The 20333-nt window shown below is 39.1% G+C and overlaps 1 protein-coding gene across 1 annotated transcript in view; it reads left to right on the top strand.

The window, feature by feature from the left end:
• LOC110454634 (cytoplasmic dynein 1 heavy chain 1-like) overlaps positions 1–20333 on the top strand; it is a 68769-nt gene that overhangs the window by 20851 nt on the left and 27585 nt on the right. Inside the window, 27 exon segments of the mRNA XM_021504254.1 lie at positions 95–298; positions 763–1045; positions 1224–1324; positions 1556–1712; positions 2031–2271; positions 2557–2740; positions 5840–6052; positions 6331–6483; positions 6742–6827; positions 7064–7220; positions 7371–7598; positions 8022–8225; positions 8362–8529; positions 8775–9008; positions 9213–9387; positions 9508–9661; positions 10625–10790; positions 10908–11071; positions 11325–11511; positions 11994–12257; positions 12413–12625; positions 15451–15542; positions 15986–16079; positions 16246–16437; positions 16714–16893; positions 17149–17302; positions 19936–20270. Coding sequence (XP_021359929.1) covers positions 95–298; positions 763–1045; positions 1224–1324; positions 1556–1712; positions 2031–2271; positions 2557–2740; positions 5840–6052; positions 6331–6483; positions 6742–6827; positions 7064–7220; positions 7371–7598; positions 8022–8225; positions 8362–8529; positions 8775–9008; positions 9213–9387; positions 9508–9661; positions 10625–10790; positions 10908–11071; positions 11325–11511; positions 11994–12257; positions 12413–12625; positions 15451–15542; positions 15986–16079; positions 16246–16437; positions 16714–16893; positions 17149–17302; positions 19936–20270 — 4983 coding nt within the window.

Below are 20333 nucleotides of genomic sequence, written 5' to 3'. Positions count from 1 at the left end.
TTGTGTTGGAGACTCATTGTTTTTGTGAGAATTAATACTGCAGTTTTTGTGCGACAGGCTCCATGTTTTCAGAGTTTATGTTTCTGTGTGACAGGCCCAGTTGGTGGTACTGGCGTCCCAGATTGCCTGGTCTGAGAGTATAGATGCTGCCCTTGGTGCCATTGCTGCACAAAAGAATGTCGAGGACCTCAAACCAATGAACAATGTCCTACTAATGGTGGAGTCCACTCTAAATGTCCTCGCTGACTCGGTCCTTACAGAACAACCTCCAGTCCGAAGAAAGAAACTGGAACATTTGGTGAGTGTTGGCATCGATGAATAGATTCGGACCAATGCGAGAGATAAAATTTGAAACATTTGAAACAACTTAATCCTCATTTAGATGTTTTAAGATTTTGGAATCAGGTAGAACTTCTTTCTCCTGAAACTCAGAACTTTTCTGACTCTTATGACATCAGATAGAATAGTTTGTATAAACATATCATGTTTGTCACGTGTTGCTAATAAATTGAATGTTATGTTATCATATTTGTCTGACTCTAATCTTGTTTTGATTTTTTTTAGACATTTTGAAAAATGTTGTGTCTTTTGAAAATATTCTAATTAACTTATTGCAGTTAGATAAACATAATCAATCATCACTCATTTAGGAGTCATTGTCCGTGTTACTCGGAGCAAATACAGAGGTATGTGTAATGTGGTTATTGCAATTCTTACTTGAGCACTGTCATTGTGTGTGATTTAGATATTTGTCCACTTCAGATCACAGAGCTGGTGCACCAGAGGGGTGTCACTCGGAACCTCATCAAACAAAAGGTCAATAACCCAAAAAACTTTGACTGGCTATGTAATATGCGGTTTTACTTTGACCCGAAGAACACAGAGGTACTGCAGCAGCTATCCATTCAGATGGCAAATGCCAGATTCAACTACGGCTTTGAGTACCTCGGGGTGCAGGACAAGCTGGTACAGACCCCACTTACTGACCGCTGTTACCTTACCATGACACAGGCCCTGGAGGCCAGACTTGGTGGCTCACCATTTGGTAGGTAGTCGCTGTACACTTCCATCCATCAGCAGACATAGACATCCCTCCACCACACCAGCAATAGATACACTCTGTAATATAATTATTATACACTACCCTACCACAACAATCTTAAACATGCTCTTTTCCTGCGTAATGTTAACGGTGTTTGCATGTGGCCTTGTTTTCTTTGTAGGACCTGCTGGTACTGGTAAGACAGAGTCTGTTAAGGCTCTTGGAAATCAGCTTGGAAGATTTGTACTGGTGTTCAACTGTGATGAGACCTTTGACTTCCAGGTATGTATAGACTTGGACTCTGTGATCAATCTACAATTAGTTTTTATGAATCCTTTCTACTGTATTGTTTAAAAGTTCAAAATTGCGGTCCCACTATGTTAAATTATCACATTTCCAGAAATCCAATCAAAATGATTTGAATACATCGATGAATACTCTACCTCCTGTTTTAGATGCTGATCTTATGATACTAATGCTAGTGTTGTAATACCGACCATATTGTACTTCTAGGCTATGGGCCGTATCTTTGTTGGTCTGTGCCAAGTGGGCGCCTGGGGATGTTTTGATGAGTTCAATCGACTGGAGGAGAGGATGTTGTCGGCCGTCTCCCAACAGATCCAGACAATCCAGGAATCTCTGAAGGAACTGGCAACAAAAGGAAAACAAGGTAGGAGTAGGGAGCTTATTCATTTCTCTACCAGACATCATGTTTTTTATGTTAGTATTTTTCTGCAAGTGAGAATATTTTCAAAATGTTGTAACACCCTAAAATACCTGCAGCCTATAATTGTCTTTGGAAAAATATTAAGGAGTTACAGAAATTTGGCAGGTTAATAACTTTTCAATATCTTCATGCAGTAGAAATAAAATGGGGATCAGAACACCAACTTGTATTTATCTATGATAATTTATAAGTAAATTTCATAGAAATATATTACTCCAAACAAATATTTCATTGTTGATCATGAATATCCTAATGTTTCAGTATCCCATATTATTGTGGAACTAATTGGGAAACAAGTGAAGGTGAATGCTGACATGGCTGTGTTCATCACCATGAACCCTGGTTATGCTGGCCGTTCAAACCTGCCTGATAACCTCAAAAAACTGTTCCGTAGTTTAGCCATGACCAAGCCAGATCGTCAGCTCATTGCCGAGGTGATGCTCTACTCACAGGGTTTCAGGACAGCAGAGAAACTTGCCTGCAAGATCGTTCCTTTCTTCAAGTAGGTATTGGTCCCATGGGGATTCATACAATGATGAGCTTTTTAATTTCAACAATTATTTAAAAGCTATTGAACGTCAAATATAATCACATGTTGTAAGGGAAATAGGAAAAAATAGCATTTATATGTGATTTATGAGATTTATGTACATTTATTAGCACTCCTTGCCCTTTGATACTTTCAACAGACTCTTGACAGTTCATACTTGACTTGCGACAGTCCCTGTTTATTTGTTAGACTTTGTATTTTGATTGCAAGTCTGATTTTGTATTTTACTTGTTTCAGGCTCTGTGATGAGCAGCTGTCACCCCAATCTCACTACGACTTTGGGCTGCGAGCCCTTAAGAGTGTCCTGGTTAGTGCAGGAAACGTCAAGAGAGATCGCATCACATGTTTGAAACAAGGTTTGCTGGACCGTGGAGAACCTGTTGACGAGACAGTTATTGCAGAGAACTTGCCAGAACAGGAGGTAATCATTGATGTACTGTGGTGCCAGGACCTTTGTAGGGTCCACAAGAGATGTGGGTGCTGTATATATATAGTATTCAAAGTTATGTTTCCATGTCCGTTTGTCCATCCATCCACACTCTCTATAACAAGGTTACTGAATATAGGAAAGGGGGGTTGTGTTTACTGACAAAAATATGTATTGTAAATAACTGATTCACCAGTGGCACACTTTTGTTGATGGTAAATAATACTTAATGGAAAGTCTATATTATGAATTAGGGCATAATTATCTGGATCCCATAATCAAAGATGGCAACCAATCCCAGCCATGCTTTTCTACTGGCTGAGACCATTTGAAAAAAATATTTTTGTCCTGGTGGTCTGCTTTTGTTAGGTCACCTGAGCTATGCTCAAGTGACCTTTTCTGATCGCTTTCTTGCCGTTGTTGTCTCTCGTCCATTGTGCGTAAACGTTTTAGGTCACCTGAGACAAAGTCTCAAGTGACCTATTGCGATCGCCTTTTGTCCGTCGTCGTCCGTCGTGCGTCCGTAAACAATTTACATTTTTGACTTCTTCTCCAAAACCCCTGAACCAATTTCAATGAAATTTTGTAGAAACCTTCCATGGCCAAAGGTCAACAAAAATAGTTGCCGGTTTGGTCCCTGGCCCCCAGGGGCCTGAGGGGCAGGACAAAAAGGGGCAAATTGACTAAAATTTCAAAAATCTTCTTCTCAAGACCCAGATATGGTAGAATCAAATACTCTTCATAGGTGGAAGGGTCTTAAGATGCTGTACCAAAATCGTGAATTTCTTGACCCTGGGGTCTCACGTAATGGGAGTCCCACAGGGTGGAATCCTATCAGTCACACTGTTTGGACTTAAAATAAATGATATAGTCAAATGTCTTGGTCAATCAACAGAAGGGTCGCTATTTGTGGATGACTTCTTGATCTGTTACAGATCTAAGAACATGCACACGATAGAACGACAACTTCAACAGAGTTTAAACAAACTACAAAATTGGGCAGACGAAAACGGCTTCAAATTCTCTAAATCCAAAACTGTGTGCATGCATTTCTGTCAAAAACGAAAAGCACACAATGACCCAAATCTAACACTCGATGGCACTAGAATTCCTGTTGTTGAACAGACTAAATTTCTCGGCCTCATTTTTGATTCGAAACTCTCTTTCATACCACATATAAAGTATCTGAAGGATAAGTGNAAGACCCAGATATGGTAGAATCAAACACTCTTCATAGATGGAAGGGTCTTAAGGTGCTCTACCAAAATTGTGAATTTTATGACCCTGGGGTCTCACTTGTACCCCTGGGGAGGGGGTAAACTTTACTATAGTTTATATAGGGAAATCACATTTTGGACCAACATTTGTTTAATTTTCATTGGAAGTAATTCAATTTGGGTTAGCATTATCAGTATTGGATAGCAGTTTGATGGTATGCACATATGAGCCCTGACTGACCCCCCGGGGCTGATGGGTGGGGCCAAAAAGGGTTGAATTGACTGAAATTTAAAAAAAAAAATCTTCTCAAAGACCCAGATATGGTAGAATCAAACACTCTTCATAGATGGAAGGGTCTTAAGGTTTATGACCATAGGGTCTCATGTTTACCCCCTGGGGAAGGAGAAGGAGGGGGGGGGGGCAAAATTTATTATGGTTTATAATGGCAAATGATACTTTGAATATTACATGTTAATAACTTGATTTTTTTTGTCACTAAATAATATTTCTGTTCGTGTTAAAAACAAAATCAACTCTATGTATAAATATATCAGGTGACCGTTAAGGCCCATGGGCCTCTTGTTACATTTTCAACTTCTCAAGAACCAGTGCATGGAATTTGTTCAAGCTTGGTCAGAATCATCCTTGGTAGATGAGGCTACAAAGTTGTAAATTTGGGATTCCTACACCAACATCAGGGGCCAGGGCGTGGCCCCAAAGGGAAAATTAACATTTTTTAGCTCACCTGGTCTGAAGGGATGGAAAGATCATCAGGGCCTTTGTTTAAATTGTAAGTTACAGTACCCCCAGGCCATCCGTTCTCCCTTGGGGAGGGGGTAAAGTTTACTCTCTAGTTATAAAGGGAAATAACATTTTTGGGTATATTTTGTCTATTTCCAGTAGGAATTGATTCAAACTTGGTCAGAATCATCCTTGGTGCAAGAGGGTATTACAATGTAAAATTGGGATTCCTGCCCCATCTCGGGGGAGCTAGGGTAGGGCCCCAAAGGGAAAGTTTACCAATATTTCAAAAGTTTTCTTCTTCAGACTTTTATGTACTACAATCAAATTCTGTGCATGGATGAAAATTCCATCAGGTGCTTTATCTACTTTTCTATTTCATTACCCCTGGGCCATCCATTCTCGCTTGAGGAGGGGGTAAAGTTGACTTTAGTTTTATATAGGGAAATAACACTTTTTGGTATAAAATTTGTCCATTTTAGCAGGAAATTATTCAAACTTAGTTGGAATGATTATGGTGCCAGATGGCAATTAGATGGTATGAGAACATGAGATCCTGTCCCATCCCCAGGGGCTGGAGGGGTGGGGCCAAAATGTGGAAAATCAAAAGTTAAAAAATCTTCTTCATCAGACTCAGATTGTTTACAAACAAACTATGTCTTGTCCATTTTCAGCAAGAAATAATTCAAACTCAGTTGGAATAGTTATAATGAAATTGAAATCAAATAGTATCAAAGTTTGATCCTGACCTATCTCAGGGGTTGGCCAGGGAGGAAAATTGGTTAATTACAATAAATATTATATTTCCAAAAAAGCAAAATGATTTATTTGAATAATTTTTTAAGTTCTACACATTTGGTGACATGACAAGTATTGTATTTCACTTTGTTTACATGTTGATTTCCACATCAACCTCTTGTTCATGAAAATATTATACATGTGCCTGATGATTGGTGTGTCTGCTGGTGGGCCGTTATTGGATATATAGATAGGGGCCTGATGATTGGTGTGGCTGCTGGTGGGCCGTTATTGGATATATAGACAGGATCAAGCATGTGGAGGGACGCTTGCTGACCTGTCATTGTTCTAGTTGTGATGTGTAGTTGACTACAACGTACTGTTGTGTTTGCCCAGATCCTGATACAGAGTGTGATGGAAACAATGGTTCCTAAACTGGTGGCTGAAGATATCCCACTGCTCAACAGTCTGCTGTCTGACGTGTTTCCTGGGGTTGACTATAACCCTGCTGGTATGTCAAATCTTCGCCAGGAAATCAAACGTGTCTGCCAAGAGATGTACCTTGTGTATGGGGAGCAGGATGAACAGGGTGCCCACTGGGTAGATAAGGTAAGGTCCATAACTCTTGTATTATTCTGATTGGTCAGGTTGTTGAAAAATATATCTGCTTATGCCGTTGAATTAATTAATACGATGTACCTTAAAGATGTATGTTATTTTTTTTGAGTGATCACTGTTTTAATGATGTAGAGATGAAATTATGTGAAATTACTGAAATAATTACTGAGCTTTTGAATACAGGTGCTCTAGCTGTACCAGATAATTACTGAGTGTTTGATTACAGGTGCTCCAGCTGTATCAGATAATTACTGAGCTTTTGATTACAGGTGCTCCAGCTGTACCAGATCACTCAGCTCCATCATGGCCTCATGATGGTTGGCCCGAGTGGTAGTGGCAAATCTACTGCGTGGAAGGTCCTTCTCCGAGCACTGGAGCGTCTCGAGGCCACAGAGGGTGTTGTTCATGTCATAGATCCAAAGGTGTGTAGTTGTGAGAAGTGGTTCACATGGAATCTGTAAAGAGACACTGTTGATCAAACATATTCATTATCTTTAAAATATGCCATTAAATTTTATGTTTTTATGTAATTTTATGTTTTGGGAAACAACATTTCATTTTAAAATAATGTGATCAACCCAATTCAATAAAATATGAACAGGGATAAGGTATACTGTAATTATAAACATTATCACTGCTGCTACCATGAACTAAGGTTGTTATCTCACTCTTCTGTTTAGTCCATCTCCAAGCAGATCCTGTATGGTAGTCTGGACCCAAACACCAGGGAATGGACAGATGGTCTCTTCACACACATTCTCAGAAAGTAGGTACCAGTGATAGAGTGCAAGTCTTTTACTATCAATTTCCAAAATATTTTCATATCATGTGTCAAGTAAGACACAGATGCTACATAAGAAAATGTCATTATTAAGTTGAAACATTTTCAACATAACATTATATACCAAATAAATCCTGAAGTTTTCAGTGGCATGTAATTTTGATAATGAGAAGAATTGTGAGAATTTCATTTGATATTTTGATAATTTTCCTACCACTCAGGATCATAGACAATGTGAGAGGAGAATTACAGAAGAGACAGTGGATCATCTTCGATGGAGATGTCGATCCAGAATGGGTGGAAAATCTTAACTCTGTACTTGATGACACCAAACTACTGACACTCCCTAACGGAGAACGACTGGCCATTCCCCCTAATGTAGGTATAGTCCTCTCGGGTAACATTAACTATGCTATTCTCACCCAACTTTAGTACAGTCATGTTATATGTACTTCTGTAATATGTGTAACCCAGTAGTTTATAATGAATGGAACATGAAAATGAACTACAAATGTTTGTCGTTTACAGGTGCGGATCATGTTTGAGGTACAGGACCTGAAGTACGCTACACTTGCCACTGTCAGTCGCTGTGGGATGGTTTGGTTCAGTCAGGATGTCCTGTCAACAGAAATGCTGTTTGAGAACTACCTATTACAGCTGAAGAACCTCCCAGTAGAGGAGGCTGAAGATGAGGGCTTCATGGGCCTGACCTCTAAGACTGAGGCCAAGGATGAAACTCTCTCACCAAACATGCAGGTACATTATCGTGTGCGAGTTGATCAGAGAAAACTTTTTGACAAGCACGAGTCTCTCACCAAACATTGGATATACAAGTGTGTGAACTGTGTGACAGAAATTCCAACCTAGTATGAGGAAGCATCTGCATTTTTTTGATGATTTTTGACTGTTTGAACATAATTTTTCAATGTAGACACTTTTAGATCCTTAAGTAGTAACTGGTTTTGTATCAAGTGTTGCTCACTAGATATTTAATAATGTCTGTCTGTTATCTTTCTCTTCTGGAATACTGAAGATGAGTCTGTTGTATAATTCATACTGTATGTTGAGTTCTAAGATCAGGATCTTTCCAAAATGGAAAGGTCAGAAATACAGGAACTTGTCATGAATGATATTTTTGTAACTTTTGCAATTCTCATTATCTCTTTGAAATTGTTTTAGGTTCAGAATGACTGTGCGGCCATCCTGGCACCCTTTTTCTCGTCCGATGGGATCATTGTACGATCCCTGGAGTATGCCAGGGACCTAGACCATGTGATGGACTTTACGAGGATGCGGGCCGTCACTTCACTCTTCTCCCTCCTCAACCAGGGCGTGAGGAATGTTCTGACCTACAACCACAACCATTCAGACTTCCCCATGCCAGTAAGTCAATTAGAAAACAAACCACTTATCAGTGCATTAGTTTGGAACAAAGTCATTCATGACATAACATTGACATAATTTACATTTTACTTGCATTTAAGATCGACTTTCACCAATATGTTGTTGTGTTTTACAGCAAGACCAGCTGGAAAAGTACATCAGCAAGTACCTCATCTACAGCTTGATTTGGTCCATGACCGGAGACGGACCACTCAAAATGAGGAAGGACATGGGCGAGTTCATCCGCAGCTGTACCACTACCTCCCTTCCCACAGCCTCATCTCATCCCATTGTGGACTATGAGGTAGGTACATCAACCTCCCTCTATGTCCTATCATTCTGTTGTGGATTTTGAGATGGCATCCACCCTCCCTGTAACAACCTAGCATTATATCACCCCTTTGAATGACGGTGGACACATATTAGCACAGGTCCATTGGTTCCCCTGGTTCCTCCAATAATATTAGACGTAGAAAATTATTTGGTATGTTTGATACCACGTATATGCTGTAACACGATGTCTTTGACATGTATGGCGTTGCTTTTTAGGTGTGTATCACTGGTGAATGGGTACCCTGGCAGTCCCGAGTGCCACAGGTGGAGGTGGAGACCCACAAGGTTGCCTCCCCTGACGTGGTCATCCCAACCGTTGACACTGTCCGACATGAGGCACTTCTCTTTACCTGGCTAGCAGAACATAAGCCCCTTGTCCTGTGTGGGCCTCCTGGCTCCGGAAAAACCATGACCTTGTTTAGCGCTCTGCGCTCACTGCCTGACATGGAGGTATGTACCATACAGTGTTGGTATCATTATGGATGGAGGAATATGATATTTGTCTTTATAACATCATTAAATTAGCACTCTGTTACATTATTAGCAAGTGTTTCTTTCCTCAGTAAATAATTGATACTGTTGTCGTATGGTGTTTTGTGGTCTAATGAAGAAAATTATTGTTTTAGATGCTGTATATGTATTTTGTTCTTGAAGGTTGTGGGTCTGAACTTCTCCAGTGCCACAACCCCTGAACTATTGCTGAAGACTTTTGACCACTACTGTGAGTACAAGCGTACTCCTAATGGTGTGGTCCTGTCTCCTGTCCAGATGAACAAATGGCTTGTCCTGTTCTGTGATGAAATCAACTTACCCAGCATGGACAAATATGGTGAGATATTCATTTTCTATACTTGACAATATATATATGATATGTCTTAAGTTGGAATTAAGAAAAACATATTTATTTTGAATGCGACATAATTTTATGACACCTTTTTGTGCTGGATAGGTACCCAGCGAGTGATATCCTTCCTCAGACAAATACTGGAGCATGGTGGATTCTTCCGCACATCTGACCAGAGCTGGGTGAAGTTTGAGAGGATCCAGTTTGTAGGAGCTTGTAACCCTCCAACCGACCCAGGCAGGAAACCCCTCTCTCACAGGTAAATATAAACACGGGAGCATGTAACCCCTCAACAGACCAAAACAGGAACTATGGGACATGTAACCCTCCAACCGACCCAGGCAGAAAACGCCTCTCTCACAGGTAAAAAAACACCTAAGGGATATGTAACCCCTCCAACCGACCCAGGCAGAAAACGCCTCTCTCACAGGTAAAAAAAAACCTAAGGGATATGTAACCCTCCAACCGACCAAGGCAGAAAACGCCTCTCTCACAGGTAAAAAAACCTAAGGGATCTGTAACCCTCCAACCGACCCAGGCAGAAACCCCCTCTCTCACAGGTAAAAAAACCTAAGGGATATGTAACCTTCCAACCGACTCAGGCAGAAAACGCCTCTCTCACAGGTAAAAAAACCTAAGGGATATGTAAACCTCCAACCGACCCAGGCAGAAAACGCCTCTCTCCCAGGTAAAAAAACCCTTAGGGATATGTAACCCCCCAATCAACCCATGCAGAAAACCCCTCTCTCACAGGTAAAAAAACCCTTAGGGATATGTAACCCTCCAATCAACCCATGCAGAAAACCCCTCTCTCACAGGTAAAAAAAAACCCTAAGGGATATATAACCCTCCAACCGACCCAGGCAGAAAACGCCTCTCTCACAGGTAAAAAAACCTAAGGGATATGTAACCCTCCAACCAACCCATGCAGAAAACCCCTCTCTCACAGGTAAATATAAACACAGAAACATGTAACCCCTCAACAGACCAAAACAGAAACTAANAACCCCTCTCTCACAGGTAAAAAAAACTAAGGGATATGTAACCCTCCAACCGACCCAGGCAGAAAACGCCTCTCTCACAGGTAAAAAAACCCTAAGGGATATGTAAACCACCCACAGATCTTGGACAGGAATCAAGTAGAAGATTCGTTTTGAATATTTTAAGTGTGCAGTTTAGGTAAAATAAAGTATTTCATGAAATGTATTGCATCTATTAACAGGTTCCTGCGTCATGTACCAATAGTGTATGTGGACTACCCTGGAAAGCTGTCCCTGACCCAGATCTACGGCACTTTTAACAGAGCCATGCTGAGGTTGGTGCCAAGCCTCAAACCCTATGCTGAGCCTCTAACCAACGCCATGGTCGAGTTCTATCTCTTGTCACAGGTATGTAGTACTAGAGGTATCAGATCTTGCTTAAAATGGCCTTCCGAATCCTTGATCTGAGCCTGAAGATTCTATTTAATGACTATTCTGATTATTATCATCTTCTGTGTTCTATAGGAACGATTCACCCAGGACATGCAGCCTCACTATGTTTATAGTCCTCGTGAGATGACACGTTGGGTCCGAGGAATCTGTGAGGCCCTGCGGCCCCTGGATAACCTTTCTGTAGAGGGCCTGGTTCGGATCTGGGCCCACGAGGCGCTACGGCTCTTCCAGGACAGGTAAGAATACTCACAGGAGATCATGATGTTTATCCGATACTTTAAGACGGGAGTTTTAGAAATGAATTTGTTGATCATTAAAATAGCAAATCCATGTTGAAGAGGGGAAATTAACATTTTAGCATGGCATGCATCCTAATATAAGTTTTTAAGTTGTAATGGACACTTGATTATTGTAAAAATAAAATCATAAGATTTTGGTGGAACGAGTAATGAATATAATTGCATAATATGACTACTTGTGATTGATTAGATTGATCGAGGACGAGGAACGGAAGTGGACTGATGTCAATGTAGACATGGTGGCTCTGAAACACTTCACCAACATCGACCGTGAAACTGCACTAGCACGGCCGATCCTCTACAGTAACTGGATGTCAAAGGATTATGTACCAATAGACAGAGAGGAACTGAGGGAATACACCAAGGCTAGACTCAAGGGGTGTATACTCTTCTATACCTCACCTCCAAATGTACCCTACCTCATCCTCAATACTATCTCACTACCAACCTAATCCCACCTCATCAGGAACCCCACCAATCATACTCTTCTTAACCCTTACCTCTACCTCCAATCCTACCCCACTACTTGTACTTTTCTTCAGCCCTGACTCTTCCCCACTCTAACATCTCCTATCTCACTCTCCCTACCTGACACCTACCCTAGCCCACCTTGACCCTTCAACCTGAACCATGCACCTCTCATACCTATTTCATCCTTGCTATACCCCTATCCACCCTCCTTCACCACTATCTCATTCCTATCTTGTCTCCACTCATATACTCAAACCCTACCCTCTCCCTTACACCACTCCAACATCATCCCTCCCCTCCCCTACCCCCTTTTTATCCCAGCCCTCTCATTATTGGGAGGATTTGAGAAAGTACAACAAAGGTTATCACTTGATTTATATTTCTGTAGGTCTTTTACGAGGAGGAGTTGGATGTACCCCTTGTACTCTTTGACGAGGTATTGGACCATGTTCTTAGGATCGACAGAATATTCCGTCAACCTCAAGGTCACGTCCTACTGATTGGGGTCAGTGGAGCAGGAAAGACAACTCTCTCGAGATTTGTGGCATGGATGAATGGCCTCAGTACATATCAAATCAAGGTGCACAACAAGTACACAGCAATGGACTTTGACGAGGACCTGAGGATTGTGCTGCGTAGATCGGGTTGTAAGGTCTGTAAAAACAACTTTTAAATCTTGCCAAATTTTTATCGTTCATGCATTTTCATAGACTGTTTTGCAAGTTCAAAATAAATAAGACAAGGGGATAAAACCTCGTGTGTTCAGAATAACGATAATGAGGTATACCCACCCTGATATTGTTACAGGATGAAAAGATAGCTTTCATTATGGACGAGTCCAATGTACTGGACTCCAGCTTCCTGGAGAGAATGAACACTCTGCTAGCCAACGGAGAGGTTCCCGGTCTATTTGAGGGGGATGAGTACACAACCCTGATGACCCAGTGTAAGGAGGGGGCCCAGAGGGAAGGACTCATGCTAGACTCGGGAGAGGAACTGTACAAGTGGTTCACAGGACAGGTAACCAAGCTTTTCTTCCTGGTCATGTTTACAAAGTAGGAGTGTGGACAGGAACTAGCTATATCATTTTTACAAAATATTTTTCAATAAGAGGCCAAGTTGCTGAAAGTATGTTGATATTTTTGAAAGAAGGGGTGCCAATTTGAAATTATTATTAAGGTCAGCTTGGAGACCATTCCGAGATATGAGGGGGTAGAGTGGGGGATCAAAATTACAAATGGACGCTTTGTGACAAAAATGCATGTTATTTTTGGAAAGTTCCTTCATTATTTTGGTGAATTAAAAATGGCCGAATAGAGTAGCACATAGTTGACAAGTAGGTCACTGTGACCTTGTTATATCCCGATGCTTTTTGAACCCCTTATTCTTAAGGTTTGGTTAAGATACTTATTAATGCAATTTGGTAAGATTATTGTATGGTTCTAATTTCTAATTTAGGCACAAAATAGGAAGAATTGTTGACATAATTGAGCCAATATATAACAAGGTCACAGTGACCTACTTGTCAACTATGTGCTACTCTTTTCGGCCATTTTTAGCTCACCTACATCAAAATGATGAAGAAACTTTAGAAAAAATAACATGTATTCTTGTCACAAAGCGTCCATTTGTAATTTTGATCCCCCACTCTACCCCCTCATATCTTGGAATGGTCTCCAAGCTGACCTTAATTTCATGTCATATCATGATGGCATAACCCCAAGGTATGTATATACGAAAAATAAAACTTATGGGTGATAGCCACCAGAAGGCCCAAATTGGCACCCCTCCTTTCATTCATGTTTAAAATGTTTATGTATCTTAAAAGTATAAAGTTAGTTGTGAGCATGATAGTTTGTATGACTTTTAGATGGTTTACAATCCAGGTATGACCTTCAAACTGTGTGTAATCTTGACCTTGTTTATGATATAAATAATAAACTATATTGACCTTGTTTATGATATAAATAGTAAACTATTAAATAGTAAACTATATTGACCTTGTTTATGATATAAACAATAAACTACAGTCGAACCTCGTTATCTCGAAGTCGACGGGATCGTTGGGAAACTTCGAGTTATCCGAGTATTCGAGTTAAGCGAGTTCCTATGTTTGGCATAAAACTTGGTGAAGTGCTAGGTGCAATTTGAGGCTATATATGTCATTGATTTCTCTGACAATCAACGTATTTAAACATTCGATAAATGACAAAAAAGATAACTATATAAAATAAAAAATAACAACTTATTCATAATCATATTAATTAATTAATGTTATAATAAACACACATGCTGTCTCCGACCTCGTGCTATGCTGATAGATACTTCAATGCGGAAATGCAAGTGCGCAAGTCTTTATACAAATCACTGTATTGGAGCGTACACGTTGATTTCGACATTCCGAAATGGGTTTGAGTTAATCATGAAACACATCCACATTTATAGACCTAAATAACACTTGACATCTCCTCCACACGACGTACTCAACAATAATTATCGTATTGTTACTATAATCTCTCAATTAATTATCAGTGCCATACAAGCTCCTGTAAAAACATAAACCAACGAACCAGTCCTAGGTTGTGATTTTTACTGTGGAGCTTATTTACGCATGACCGCACACTGTGACCCATTTTCCGGTTAGAATGTGTCGGCAGCTTTGGTGTAAATAAAGTGCTATTCAAATTGTTTACAGGCTCGCAGTGAGTACTAATTGTTGTTAATCAACATTGATTAAGTTTGTTTCTTCAAACACATTTTAATGCCACAAGTTTAATCGAGGTAATTATGACCGAGGGTAAGCTGCTCTATGAGAACGATGTTTACCGTAGCACTGCGTCTAATATGTATCAAATATTTAAAGAATATATGAAAGACTTGTGAATCTTAAGAAACTTCGAGGTAGGAGATATTTTTATGTAGGATTTACGTTGTTGGGACCGATATTTCACTTCGGGATATCCAAGTTTTTCGAGTTTTCAGAGTTCGAATTATCATAGTTTTTATTACTAAGATTAAGAAGAGTTTTGGCCGGGACCGATGAAATACTTCGAGTTAAACGGGGTCTTCGAGTTATATGAGTTCGAGATAACGAGGTTCGACTGTATATTGACCTTGTTTATGATATAAATAGGAAACTATATTGACCTTGTTTATGATATAAATAGTAAACTATATTGACCTTGTTTATGGTATAAATAGTAAACTGTATTGACCTTGTTTATGATATCAATAGGAAACTATATTGACCTTGTTTACGATATAAATAGTAAACTATATTAACCTTGTTTATGGTATAAATAGTAAACTATATTGCCCTTGTTTATGATATAAACAGTTAACTATATTGACCTTGTTTACGATATAAATAGTAAACTATATTGCCCTTGTTTATGATATAAACAGTTAACTATATTGACCTTGTTTACGATATAAATAGTAAACTATATTGACAATGTTTATGATATAAATAGTAAACTATATTGCCCTTGTTTATGATATAAACAGTTAACTATATTGACCTTGTTTATGGTGTAAATAGTAAACTATATTGCCCTTGTTTACGGTATAAATAGTAAACTGTATTGACCTTGTTTATGGTGTAAATAGTAAACTATATTGACCTTGTTTACGGTATAAATAGTAAACTATATTGAACTTGTTTATGGTATAAATAGTAAACTGTATTGACCTTGTTTATGGTATAAATAGTAAACTATATTAACCTTGTTTATGGTATAAATAGGAAACTATATCGACCTTGTTTATGATATAAACAGTTAACTATATTGACCTTGTTTATGGTATAAATAGTAAACTATATTGACCTTGTTTATGGTTGGCAGGTTATGAGGAATCTCCATGTGGTGTTCACCATGAATCCATCAGCAGAAGGTCTGAAGGACAAGTCAGCTACCTCCCCTGCTCTCTTCAACAGGTAGCTTTTCTTTCTATGTAACAAGGAGTTAATCTGTTAAGAGACAGCTTCCACTTAAACTTCTTAAAGATAATGTATTTATTGTAACTTGTTTTAAGTAAGCTAGATGCCAGTGATTCCTTATTTAATCAGCATCCTTTGTTACCTGCCGGAATATAAAATGGCTGCATTACTTGTATTATAAGATAGAAGGAAACAAAAAACGAGAAATCTGTCGTAGAAACACCTGAATACATGGACATCTGGGTTAGTGGTGGCTGAATAGTGGCACAACTTGATAAGTGCAAGCTGAATAACCACACAACTAGGTTATGGTGGCTTGATGGTGACAAACCTCCATTCAAGGTGGCTGATTAGTGCCACAGTGGGGCTAGTGGTGAAGAACAAAGTATGGCTGTCACTACACCTATTTTATCAGTGTTATGCCATTCTTTACATTCCAGGTGTGTTTTGAATTGGTTTGGAGATTGGTCCAATGGAGCTTTGTTCCATGTGGGGAAAGAGTTTACCAACAAGATTGACTTGGAGNTAATGTAAGTGTATACTAGAAAGATAAGTCTAATGTAAGTATATACTAGAAAGATAAATCTAATGTAAGTATATGCTAGAATTATTTCACTGTATAAATATTAGATGCTACTAAATGAAAGCCGATAAACAAGTTGATGTTGCCATGTCTGATTGATACACTGTAATGTTGTAGTACATTCCCCCTGACTACCTGCCTGCTGCCTATGAGGGTCTGTCTGCAAGGCCGTCCCACAGAGAGGTTGTTACCAACGCCTTCGTCCACGTCCACCAGTCGCTGCACCAAGCCAACACCCGTGTAGCCAAGCGAGGCGGGCGCTGTATGGCAATCACACCCAGACACTACCTTGACTTCATTAACCACTTCGTACGTGTGACACTATCTCTGTACTCTGGTGCAACCACTGTCTTGAAAGCATGTGGCTTTTGAGGTGACTTCTTACCATATTGACATGTACAAGAATAAGGGACTTGTCTGTTAACAGCATTTTTCAAGTATGGTCACTAAATTGCATAGAATGTTACAAAGAAATTAAATAACAGTAATTTTAGTTGAACAATAAATGTCTGCTTGTAGGTTTTAATTGCAGTTTAATGACTTGTCTGACTGCTTCGTGGTGTATTGTTCTCCTATGTATTACAGGCTAAACTGTACAATGAGAAACGATCCGACCTAGAGGAGCAGCAACTTCATCTGAACATCGGTCTACAGAAAATCCGAGAGACAGTCGACCAGGTGGAAGAGCTGCAGAAATCTCTCTCAGTCAAACGTATTGAGCTAGAGGAGAAAAACGCTGCAGCTAATGCCAAACTCAAACAAATGGTAAATAAACTTCCAGGCTTCACTAGTGATGCTTCAAAAAATGACCAGGGAGATAAAAACTGATCTCTGATAGACCCTAGTATTTTGAGATCGTTAAACTAAAAAATCCTGAAGTATTTACATTATCCTAGTCCTACTTAATTTTCCGTAAATATTGAGTTGGAATTCTTATTCTTTAAACATGAATGACCAACATTGCTATTTTTATCCATCAGAGACTTGGTAAGATTACATTATTCAATTATTGAAACATAGGTCAAAGATCAGCAGGAAGCAGAGAGAAAAAAAATGACATCGCAGGAAATCCAGGTGGCACTTATTGAGCAGACGAAGATAATTGGAGAGAAATCAGCAAGCGTAAAAGCTGATTTAGCTGGGGTAGAGCCAGCCGTTATAGAGGCACAGCAAGGTAGGGATTGTTGTCGGACTCCTGTCTCAAGCTACACCCAATACTGTTGATGGAGACATCACAAGAATAAAACTTAGAAAACTTATTGAACAAAATCAGCCGACAATGTATATTCATATATATGTCCAAGGGTGTTTAGTTATACTGCATCAAAGATATATTTGTATATCTCATCTTTTTTTCAAAACAAGATGTGAGTTCACTTACATCAATTACATCACATTAACTGCTACAAGTGTTACCACATTTGGTCAGTAATTTAATAAAACTGTATTTTCCTTATATATTTTTTGTAAGTATTTATGAGTATAAGTTGATATGTATGAATAATTAGTTAATGTAGGTAAGATTCCTTTCTGATAACACTTCCTCTAATGTATTGCTCAGTTAATGTTGTGTATCCATTCTTGCTCCTGGGAACATAAACCAGTGTTATCACAAATATAGAAGCTGGGGAACATCTACAAAGGGAGAGTTGTCAAATCTAGATAAACGCTTTCTTAATGTTCGCCCCAATTTGTACGAGGTTTGACCTCTGGTTAATCTGGTCAGTAATAGAAAGATTTACTGTGTCAAGGCTTGACCTCGAGTAGACCAGCTGGTCAGTGAAAGATGGCCTAACTATGGTGACCTCCAGCTGTCCTAGTGTTTGATAGATGGACTAACTATGGTGACCTCCTGCTGTCCTAGTGTTTGATAGATGGACAGCTGAGGATGTAGAAGATAGATGTAGTAAACTGTACTATTGTTGTGTAGATATCCGCTTATCTTCAGTTTATTATCTTTTCAGTTCATTCACTTCTAGTGTTAGATTAATATTCATAGACACTTCATATTGTGAAATTGTGTCACCGTTATTTAACAATTACACAAAAGGGTAAATCCATGGTATTTATAACCATTTGAATTATATCTAAAATTAACAATGAGGTCAAGAATTTGAGTTGTTGACAGTATGAAAAGCACATGCACAAATCACACATGTACAAATCCCATGTCACAACACCTGGGTGGAAGATCACCTCTTTATACAAAGTCAATAAAACCGATGTAATTGGTATTATATTAAATACAATATAGGATGGAAGGAATGCTAATTAGGAAAGTTCTCATTTCAATGCTTTCAGACGTGTATATCTATTTTTGCTTACAACCTATTACAGGTGTCATTGTTGTAACTTTGTGGTTTTATACAAATGGATTGACAGAGATGGGAGACAACCAAGGCATATATACTAGCTCTTGATCATACACAAATAAGTCAATTTTGATTCTATAAATACATAAGCTTCACATTCAGTGAATTCTATGCAAAAGTAACAATACACAAAATGAAGGCTGTATGATGTGTATTGTTATTGGTTAAGTAATGCTGTTTTGGTTATCTCCCTTGTAAAGTTTCTTTTTTTTGCATCTGACAGGTATTTCTGTATAAATTGCTTAGAGAAAATAATTATAAGCATGGTAAATGTTAGCCAATCCTACAGTGACCATACTTTCATTTCCAGAGATTATCTCACAGTCCAAACGACTTATCTTTTGCAAATTTGACATGGTGATACATTGTGATATGTAGTTGTGTATTTAAGATTTCAAAAGGTCAAGGTCACTGTTACAGTTTCTTGTTTGTTCTTACTTTGATCGATCTTGAGGACAATTCTGCATTTAGCTTAAAGTTTTCTTTTTTTTTTGCATCATTAACGATTGTGATTAAAGTTTTCCTATAATTGAGGAATATGCTTGTACTTGATTGTATAATGTATCATTGCTGTTCTAGATGTGTACATACAAGAGCATCATGCTCCTGCTATATTTTGAACATTTGTTCCACCTCTAGTAGACTGATAGAACAATTTCTGATGGAGTATTATAAGGTTAGTGTAAATCTGTGTCCTGTACAAACATTTCCCATGTGTGTACAGTACACTGTGTGTTGTACAGGGTGCTGTGTATGTGTGTTAGGCCGTTGTGCTATTTTATTATGTCACATTACCATGTACTGTTGTATTATATATCATTTGTGTTTTTAAGCATGCTCAATATATTTTGTTTATTTTGTTATGTTTTTGTTTTGTGTTTTGCTCTCTTCAGCTGTCAAATCTATCAAGAAACAGCATCTTGTGGAGGTCAAGTCCCTCCCTAATCCTCCCTTTGCTGTCAAAATGGCCATCGAGTCCATCTGTACCTTGCTCGGAGAACAGGATCTTGACTGGAAGTCACTGAGAGGCATCATTATGAGAGAAAATTTCATTTCCACCATTGTCAACTTCGACACTCTTGCTATTCCGTGAGTTTGTAGGGACCAGTGTAAGAAGTATAAGGTGTATTGTCACTCAGACAATTACTGGGGTTATCTGTTAGGGGTTGTCTGCCTCATGTATCCAGAAAATGCCAACCATACAAAATCTGTCAAATTGGTTCAGGTTAAAACACAGTTTGGTCTCATATCTAGAAATCATTTGTGGTAAATAAATGATATTTAAGGAAAAACTAACCCAAAATTTGATCAGCGCTTATGTAATGAAATGACGGACATGGAGTTGTGGTTGGCCTTTCTGCATACTGTTGGTAGAACCAGTGAGTTTGATGCTCTGTGACCTGTACGTTTCTCTCTCCTTGCCTTCCCTCCAAAGCTGTGAAGGGAATAAAAAAGAAGGACCTAGTGGAGATCAGGACCATGTCAAACCCCCCACCTCCTGTCAAGTTAGCTCTGGAGGCTATCTGTCTCCTCATCGGGGAAAGCGCCTCTGACTGGCGTACCATCAGAACTGCAATTGTCAAAGACAACTTCATCTCCAACATTGTTAAAATGCATAGTGAGGACATCAAGTAAGTAGGTCAAGTTCATCCTGTGTGCCTAGGTAAGTGGACTACCCTCCAATCCTTTGTACCTACCTAATCTGATGAGAGGTCACACAGGTTATCTAGAGGTTGTTTTAATTAGGTCAAGTTCATCCTGTGTGCCTAGGTAAGTGGACTACCCTCCAATCCTTTGTACCTACCTAATCTGATGAGAGGTCACACAGGTTAT

Source organism: Mizuhopecten yessoensis, unplaced genomic scaffold (genome assembly GCF_002113885.1).
Source record: "Mizuhopecten yessoensis strain PY_sf001 unplaced genomic scaffold, ASM211388v2 scaffold7987, whole genome shotgun sequence".
In the NCBI taxonomy this organism is placed as follows: domain Eukaryota; kingdom Metazoa; phylum Mollusca; class Bivalvia; order Pectinida; family Pectinidae; genus Mizuhopecten; species Mizuhopecten yessoensis.
Note: the sequence above shows the minus strand (reverse complement) of the source record. Positions and strands in the feature narration are given on the sequence as shown.